The 9,643-nt window shown below is 31.0% G+C and overlaps 1 protein-coding gene across 1 annotated transcript; it reads right to left on the bottom strand.

The window, feature by feature from the left end:
- Positions 1-4,232: 4,232 nt before the first annotated feature.
- On the bottom strand, positions 4,233-5,905 carry LOC100807929 (small nuclear ribonucleoprotein E). Its single transcript, XM_003542232.4, has 6 exons — positions 5,690-5,905; positions 5,573-5,599; positions 5,425-5,487; positions 4,817-4,895; positions 4,692-4,737; positions 4,233-4,596 (listed from the first exon to the last, which is right to left on the bottom strand). Exons 1-6 carry the CDS (start codon positions 5,729-5,731, stop codon positions 4,587-4,589), a joined length of 267 nt encoding a protein of 88 aa, XP_003542280.1. The 5' UTR covers positions 5,732-5,905; the 3' UTR covers positions 4,233-4,586.
- Between the last annotated feature and the right edge of the window lie 3,738 nt (positions 5,906-9,643).

The raw sequence follows: 9,643 nt of genomic DNA, 5'->3' as shown, positions 1-9,643 counted from the left end.
AATCAAACACATTGACCACTGTCCCATCTCCACGCCTGGCAAGGCTCTCCACCTCGTCGGCTGGCACAATGACGATGCCTTTATCCACCAAATCTTCACCAAGATCAACTCCCACATGAAATCCTTGTTGTGATCATCCTTCTATTCATCTCTTTCTTTGATGGTGAAGGAGAGAGATTTGATTTTGTTCTGATTTGTTTGCGTTTCTCGATGCCGTTATAATTTGTTTGCGTTTTCTCGATCTTGTGATGATTTCTTCTTATTTTTTGGATTTTGTTATTATTTGTTTGCATTTTGAGTTGTTTTATCTTGGATTTGATGAACCATTCATGTTTTATCAACGATTGAGAAGGTAAAAGTTCCAATGATTTTAGATCTATGAGATTCACATCAGCACCGAATAGATCTTCGAAGATGAGGGTTGAGGTGACAAGGAAAAAAATGTCATTGCTAAAATCGTCGCCAACGACAAACAACAATTGCTAAGAGGAGATGAGGGATCCCGAGTGAAATGACCTATTGATGTAATATTAATCTAACAATGAAAAATATGATCCATTAGACCACTACTAATGTAAGATTAATTTAACAGAGTAAAATTATGATCTATTATGGATTACTTATCATACTAATCTACTGAAACAACAACCTTAATTTATACATCCAAGTTTGGGGTTAATTTTCAAGTTTTAAAGGAACACATTATCAACTTTTTATCAAAAACATTGTTACCCAAACCTTTTAAGGTTTTGGGGGTCAATTTTGAAGTCATTTAACATAATTTTTTAAGTTAAAAAAATCAAACACACCCAAACTATTAGCGAAGATCATAAATTAATATTTTCAACATCAAGCCCATCTAAAGATGATTGGCAAACTAAAATTTAAATACAAATAAAATAAAATAAAATAAATTACCATCTCGAATATTTTTAATGAAACGAAAATTTTCCACTATATTTATCTAATAAGTGTAAACATAACAAAATCTAAATTTATGGGTCTTATGTATTACTTATTTCAAAGATATTTAAGCAAACATGAACACTTTTTGCTCAAAAAATAATGAAGAAAAATGCGTCAGTTATTGTCACGAATTATACAAAAAGCAAGGCAATGCCAAAAAAGTGCTTATATTACCAACAGTGCACATAAAATTCCAACATAAATAAATAGATGAAATTACGAAAGGAAATGCGAAAGTCCAATGCAAATTGATGTCTCCAAAAATAACCAGCTCAAATAATTATTACCGTTGGCATTCAGTGTCTTGATAGTATACATATTTGTAATTCTCAGCAGGTTGTTAAAATCGAATTTAAAAACATTGGCAGGCAAAAATAAACTTCCCACCTAACTCTGTTTTACATATTGAGTGAAAGAGATAAACGAATCAAAATATCATAAAAACCAAGACTCTAAGGCAACAAGCCGCAGAAGCACAAGACAAAAGTAAAGAAACAGATGGATCCAGTTTAGAAGACCAAGCAAAGAAAAGACAAATTCAAGAAGGAACAACTGTTGTTTTAAGAAAATACTTGTCAATAGTCAGGCAGTTGAAATAAGATTATGATCTTTCGATCTTATAACAGCGGAAAACCGAGAAAATGAGTGTGATTTAGATGTAATTGTAAAATGTATGCCTAATTTGACAGGAATAAGTCTCAGTTGGAATCTGCTAGCTTCGTCTAAAATTCAGGAACTCGTACCATCCTTCCTGAGTTTACTGCACATGTCAAATTTCCTAATAAGATGCATCAGATACTTTTCCTTAGTTTAAGCAAAGACAACTACAGGAACTCATACCATCATTCATTGGTTTAAGCTTTGATTCTACATAAGATACTTTTCCCACTTCCTGAATAATTCTGTTTGTGTCATTTGAAAGATGTAAGTAGTGTTTTAAATGCCAGATAGCGGCACATAGCAGCTGATCCCAAAAACACTGCAGCAAGATAGCAGATAGTTGCTGTTCTGAAGATTTTTATATAGTTTATTAAATGAATACTACATACATATAAATTCAGAGAAATGATAAAAAAAAAAACTCAAAATTCATGACATTAACAATAAAAAGTCATAGGTGTCTTAAAACATACAAATAAAAAACAACAATGGCAGCAACTCACTGCAGAGAGAAGACAGAACAAAACAGTTGCACTCACTACAGAGTCGAGAGGCAGTGAGGCACTCACCAGACACAACAGAACTCTCTAGCGGGTGCCAGTGTTGCAGAAGCATTTGCCAGAGACACCAAACACAGTCATCAGAGAAAGGCTGAGCAAGGTTTGAGAAGAAACGAGATCGAAACAACAGAGAAATGAGGGCTGGGTTGGCATATTATAAGCCAAATAATTTTTTGGAAATGAGGTTGAGACACCAGACGCAGTTCATCAGAAAAAGGCCGAGCAAGGTTTGAGAAGAAATGAGGTTGAGAAAACAGAGAAAAGAGTGTTGGATTGACATATTAAAAGCCAAATATTTTTTTGGAAATGAAATCCTTAAAAATTTAAAATCACCCCAAATAAAAGGCTCTAATGTCTGTTCAAAGGGCTTTTTTGGAATCGTCCCACAGTGTCACTATCCTGTCAGTTGCTATTTCGCCTACCATACTGTCTGTGGGGGCCACTACACTCACCTGCTATGCTATGGCAGCAGCCCCTGTAGCAGCCAGGGGCCGCAAAGCCACTATAACAGCACTGTAATGTGCTACTTAAAACCCTGGATGTAAGGAGACTGATATTGGCATGCACAATTTAAGCTGCCCTTGAAATAACTAAAATGGTTTTCTCCCAGACATCAATCCAAAATTTTAAAGGTTTTGGAAGAAATTAAAAACCAAGCAACTAATCCCAATCTATAGGATTAAATCTATCAAGTAGGAGAAAAGAAAAAAGGACGAGTTTTAATGAGGTGAAAAGTTGAAACCCTGAACCAGAAGGTTGTTAAATTTAATGTGTGGTAGAAAGTGAAGCTAGTTTATCAAGCTATATAAATATAACAATAAGCTTTTACATTGAAGATAAAGACTGAGTAAACAGTAGCGGGTTCACTCAACAACTAGTCATGAAACCCAAAACAGAAACCAATATCTGATGTACTGCCATATATCCATTATCCACAAAAATAAAGCTCACTCTATGAAGCCAATGCCCCCCAAAATTGAAAAGGACCAAAAAGATATATTTTTTTTCAAAAGAACCAATTACTTGAAGTGAATGTCATGAAAATATTTTAAACCCAGTTTCAAATTCAAATAAGAGGCACAAAATGCCATAGCATGCCAAAAGAACACAAATCACACAAGATAACCAAACAGTGCATTGGGTAGAGACAACAAATTCCATATCCCAAATACAGTAGACAATGCAATGAATGCATCAAGAATTCATTTACAAGCATATGGAGTTATGAACAGAATGCAAACTCAGAAAGGAATCATTACTGAAATTTATGGAGACTCAAAATAACTATACTGCAATTGTTGCTTATCTAAATCATGCCTACCAAATAATGATTAGAGTCATGATTTTTTCAAATCACATGACATTTTTTTATTAACAATTTGGTATAAGATCCATTGACTACAGTCTACAGGTAACACAACAATCTTATGCCAAAGGTGACATACACAAAGAAACACAAAGGCAAACATGAGAGAGATGTATGCGTTTTGAATGGAGAGATAAATTACAAGAACAAATCCACAAATGAGGAAATATACCATACAAGGAATGAGGGTAAACCTAGCCGAGGAAGAAGAGAATCAGGAATCAGAATCAGAACAAGCGAATAATGATAAAGCCACAAAGCAAGGAGCCAGCAAAATGAACTATGGGGATAACACTTACCCACTTTATGCAGGGTTAAGGACAAAAGCATAATTTAATAATTATTCAAAATAAATGAGTTAGCTTTGTCCTCCCAAATTAGAGAAGAAAAATTGGGCATTGGGTAGAATGAGATGGAATAGACTCAATAGAGTTCAACCAGCCTGTTCTGTCTTTTAAGAATTTAAACAATGTCAACTGATGAGATTCCATTACATCCCCAACCATTTCATTTCTCTTCCTACCAACTGTAGCATAGCCTAAGAGAATAAGATGATGAGTAGGAAAATTCAAGAATAGCCTAATAGAATATATTAACTGTGCAACTTCCTCACCATAAATGCTATTAGAACTATTCGATAATTGAGGTCATCTTCTAGTAATTGTCACAGACTCACAGTATTTGGAAGCAGTCCAAATCAATAGAAGTGAATGTTATCAAAATGCAATATTAAATATCCAGCATAATAGACATTTGCCTCTTGCAAAACCTTGGCAAATACAATAAAAAGACATCCCAAAGAAATTGATCAAACAAACTTCTATAAAGGATTGAATAAGATACAAAATAAACATAATAAAAGGAGAAAGCTAACAAATGAGGGAAATGTTGTAATATTGGTACTATACTTCCTTAATCATAAAATCATCAGCTTCCGGTTTGAGAGTTTGTTAGATGAATACAAACCCAAGGGAAAGATAATTATGCCTTCTTGTTTGATAGGAACATAGTTTACAACTGTCAAGGAGTGTTCATCATTTCCCCCTGGAATTAATAAGACAAAATTGTAAGAGAATTATTTCACTAAATATAAAAAAAAAATCATGAGAAATATGAAGGTACAATTTAATTTCACTTACGTGTTCATCATTAAAGTTATGTTATCTCCTTTAAGAAGGATCCTCCCTGATTAAAAAAAAAAAATCTTCAGAAATGCATGAACGGAAAACACACATAGAACAAAATTTGAGAAACTGAAGCATACCTAATGTTTTTCTGCTCTTCTTCTTGATGTTCACTTCTTCAGCATCATCAAGAACCAAATTCATGTATTCATCAAAACCCTATTTGAAAAACAATAAAATCACATTATCCTTAGACTAACAGCTCAATTGCTCAAATGACCAACATTTTTAACAACAGCGTGCTGTATACAACTACCCTACCACAGTTAATTCCCCCAGAGAACAGAAAAAGTTCACAAAATTTCCTGAAGTAAACAAATTTCAGATCACAAAGTTTTAGATATGAGCTCAAATCACAGAATGCATAAGGACAATCCACATTTTTTTGAGAATATGGAATAAATAGTACTGGGTAAATTTAAGTGTATGATTAGAAAACTTCTGTGAGAAATTTTTTAAAGGAACAACAAAACACCACTGTTAAACTAAATTCCCTAACAATCCAATACAATGATAATCACAGCACACATATGTATTCACACAATTTTATTTTTTTAAAAAAAAAAACATCTCGAGGTCTTCCCACCTGATGAAGATTTTCCATCTCCTCGCAAGACATTTTAAAGTCGAGAAAACACAATTTTGATGAACACCCATGTAACAAACAAGCATAAAAAATAAGACTCACAATGATTCGGCCTTCAATCCTCAAATCCTTTTGCTCAAATAGCCAAATCTGAATGCGTGCTTTCTGCGTAAATTAAGATTAGGGTACGGGAAATTAGGGAAAACCCAAAAGGAATTAACAAACAGAATGAGAGTGGGAGAGGACTTACGCTCTGAAGAAACCTGAAAATCAAGTTCTGACAAAACCATGAAATGAAAGGAATTAGGTTAGGTTAGAGTTTCAGCAAAAATAAAATTGAAAGCAAAATAGTAAGTGAGAATGGTACAATGGGCTGAGTCATAACCCTCTGAACTTTGGTGCTCGCCATGGCTGCTAAGAGTTAGAACGATTGAAGGAAGGAAGGAAGATGATGGTCGTAGAAGAAGTGAGAGGTACACGGTTAAACCCCAAAAGACTGCCTGAAATGAGAGATTGTAATTTCCTCACCAGAGTTTTATATCTTCTCATTAACTTTCTTCCTATATCAATGACCAACATGATCATCCTAACTACATTAGACAAAAATATGTATAAGATATCATGTTTTGCAAATGTCATTAATTATTTTTGGACGGAAATGTTAATTTTTTTTATTAGAGGAAAATGTTAATAATTTTTTATTAGACCTATGATTATATTTGAGTAATTTGTTAAATTTAAAACTTTGTTTTATTAAAAATAAAAAATAATTTTAGAATAAATTTTCGTCATTTTTTATCTTTAAAAACATAACATTACAATATTTACTTAAAAATATATTAACAAACATAATTTAAAACAAACATAATAATAAGATAATATTGATTATCAACCATAATTTATTTGTTATAATCGAAATTATTTAAAATAAATATTGTAGGAATTTATCAAAATAAACATTGTAACATTATACTAATCATTATAATTTTTTTTAAAATTATAATAATTAGTCACAATCTACTATAAATAAAAGATAAATATACATTATATTTCAATTGTTTGAATTTTGACTATTTCACTATCAGTGAAAGAACCTGACATATTTATTACACTTGAATATTTCTTGACTATTTTATTAAAATATTTTAAGTTATTAAAATAAAAGATAAATATACATCATATTTCACTTTTTTGAATTTTAACTATTTAATTCAATACTAATTTTACTTTCATATAATATTTTCATTCTTATGTATAAAAATAATTAAGTAAATTTTATTTAAGGATGGATCTTAGTTAGGATTCAGTTTCTACTTATATGCACGAATATTGAAGTACTTGGATTTACATAGTGTGATATAGTTGGTATATAATTTGTCTCTTAACATGTAGTGATGGATAGTCCATGTCGAAAAAAAATAATTTTGATAGACAAATACTCACTCTATTATTATTGGACACAACCAATATTAAAATGACACATCACTATGTTTTTTTTACAAAAATCTCATATACGTATTGATTTGGGTGGTTACTGGTATCTCAATAAATACATTTTAAACTACTGTGCAAATAAAATTCACTTAACCACGGATCGGACTTAAAAATATCATTTTCTATTTATGAGTTTGTTTTATTTTAGTTGTTTGTTGATCATTAAGCATTAAATTTAATTAAAGAAGAAAAATCACGAAATCAACTTTGTAAGGACAATGACAAAGGACTTCAAGAATCAACATTGAAAAAAGATCATTTCATATTAAGGGTATGGCTAAGTGTGTATTTGGATGAGTGCTTAATTGAATTTAATTAAAAATGAGTTTGAAGTAAAGTAATTTATGATGGGATATTATTCTAAAAGCACGTTACTATTTGTTATTAAAAAACCAGTATAAAATTATGATTTAACACAAAAATTATCTAAAATTGTTTAAATCCAAAATCAAGTTTAAACTCATAATTAATTATTAAACATAAAAATATGTGAAAAGTTACCTAAATCTAACATAAATCCAAACATGCATTATTCATGCTATATATGGTAATTTTGGATAATCTAAATTGCCTTATCATCAATTTTTATTAAATACATATTTACAATGATAATATGGAGTGGTCATGAAAGTGACCAATGATTTTTGGCTTTGAAATTCTTAGTTTTGTCCTTTTTATGTGTGTATTATAATTGTATTTATTTTTTAAAATTAGTGTATTTGAGTTAATTGATTGATGATCCTTAATTTATATGGGTTTTTTTTAATAAGCAAAAGGTATATTGATGATGGTACAAGGGTACCATAACCCATATATACAGAGAGAACAAATAAAACACAGCAAGTTTACGGTGTTTAGCACCTACTTAACTCCAAAGAAGACCTAAATAAATGCTAACTACAAAAACCTGAACCAAAAACTTTTCCTGAGTTCTACGGCAATATATCCCTCAATTCATTGGATAATAACTGTACCCAGCAATTAAGATTCACCAGATCACTTCAATGCCATAGCCCTGCTATAACCAAACAATAGCTTTCGTTGTCAATCAGTTGTTGAAACAAATCAGCTCATTGGAAAGTTACCAATCAATAGCTTTCCTTAATATATATGGTGCGTTAAATATATAGATCATAAACTGACATTATCTGGATAAAGAGTGATATCAGTGATCGAAATCACTGAAATACTCAAATCATAACCCAAAAGTTTCCCTTCCTGTTGATAGCATACTCTCTTTCAGAATATGTATACTTATAGCATGTTTGATTGCACGTCTTTTATGCACGTTCCTAAACATTTTCACGTCCATTTCAAATTTTTCGCAGCAGCTAGGGGGAGCTGCTTCAATTGGACGTGGATAATCACATTAAAAAAATTTGGAAGCAAACATGCACTTATGCTTCTCGAACCCGTTTGATATGATAGTTGTTGCCACAAAAATAAAGTGGAATTTTCTTTGTGAGTTTCCCTTTTATCATGGAAACAAGTTTTGAAAAGTGAAAGTTGTGGGGGCAACAATGGTTATGAAGCCAAAGGAAAAAAGGTTCAAAAATTAGATGCTTCTTTGTCTTTGTTCCTGCTTCCCTATCAGTTATGTCAAAAACTCTTTGGTAGCATTCATTCTTTTCTTCTTATCATGCTTTTGTCTTCTCCGCCAGTAGTGACTATGAAGTATGAACATTTTTTTTATCGGTTACATTCTACATGTTTACTTGTCATTTCTTTGAACAACTTTTGTTTGTGTTGATTTCCACTTAATATGCTCACTTGACATCTTCGAACAACTTCAATTGCGGAGAGGACAATAATTTCGATAGCATGATGGTCACATTCTCATTACCCATTTATTTTTGTATGCTTCTTCAACCAAAGGAATAGGAAGATGCATGGTTGGGAGCGACGAGGCAATTAATCATGAAGGTGGAGAGCAATGACTTTGAGAGTCCTAATTTTCAAAGGAAGAATATCTCACAAAGGAGGTGAACTAAATAACAACATTAAAAATATCTATTTATTTATTCATCTTTAAGGTTAATATTGATTAATATTGTTAAAAAAATATTTTGAAGTGGTCCATCAAGAACACATGCATGATCACTACCTCACCCTAGAATCCTCCTATTTTCTAAACCACATAGGCCATTGGTTTACTTTCTCTCTAGTTTGGTTGTTTGGTCAAAGGCTAGCTGGTTGAATTCTACAGACAAGAACCGCCATAACATATCTTCATTATCTTTCACTATCAAAATAAGAACTCTTACCATTATGCCAAAAATGCCTTAGACATTACTGTCTATCTATGGGTAGCCTTGAATAAAAATTGCATAGCCACGTCTGTAGTTTTAAATATATTGACTTTTCTCCACCATTTTGTTCTGACTATTTCATATCAATGGAATACGTTTAATAGCTAAATAACTAAATAAACTGTAAATTAACTTTATATATATATATATATATATATATATATATATATATATATATATATATATATATATATATATATATATATATATATATAATATTATAGGAACACGTACACTCTAACACATTTTTTTAAAATATATTATTTTTTTGTTTTCTCAATTATTAAAATTTATTAAAAATAATATTATTTTATAATCTGGCATCATATTTAATGTTTATCTTTCTTAATTTTACAGATTTCAGTAAATGATAACGAATTAAATAGCATTTCTCCTTTTTTTTAATAAAACGAAAAAAAATAATCTAAGAACACTGGAAACAGCGAGAAAATAATTAAGGTGGATATTACATTTGGTAAAACAACATTTAAAATATAACTAGGAACAACATCCAAAAA

The sequence above is a fragment of the Glycine max genome, chromosome 13, assembly GCF_000004515.6.
Source record: "Glycine max cultivar Williams 82 chromosome 13, Glycine_max_v4.0, whole genome shotgun sequence".
Lineage (NCBI taxonomy): Eukaryota > Viridiplantae > Streptophyta > Magnoliopsida > Fabales > Fabaceae > Glycine > Glycine max.
The sequence above is the reverse complement of the archived record's forward strand: the minus strand, read 5'-3'. Positions and strand labels throughout refer to the sequence as shown.

Excerpts from the sequence above, each read along its gene's own strand:
- LOC100807929 (XM_003542232.4), bottom strand. The coding sequence starts at position 5,731 with ATGGCGAGCACCAAAGTTCAGAGGGTTATGACTCAGCCCATT. Across the intron at positions 5,488-5,572 it reads TTTTCAGGTTTCTTCAGAGC|AAAGCACGCATTCAGATTTG; the intron begins GTAAGTCCTCTC and ends TAATTTACGCAG. Across the intron at positions 4,896-5,424 it reads GGATTGAAGGCCGAATCATT|GGTTTTGATGAATACATGAA; the intron begins GTGAGTCTTATT and ends TTTTTCAAATAG.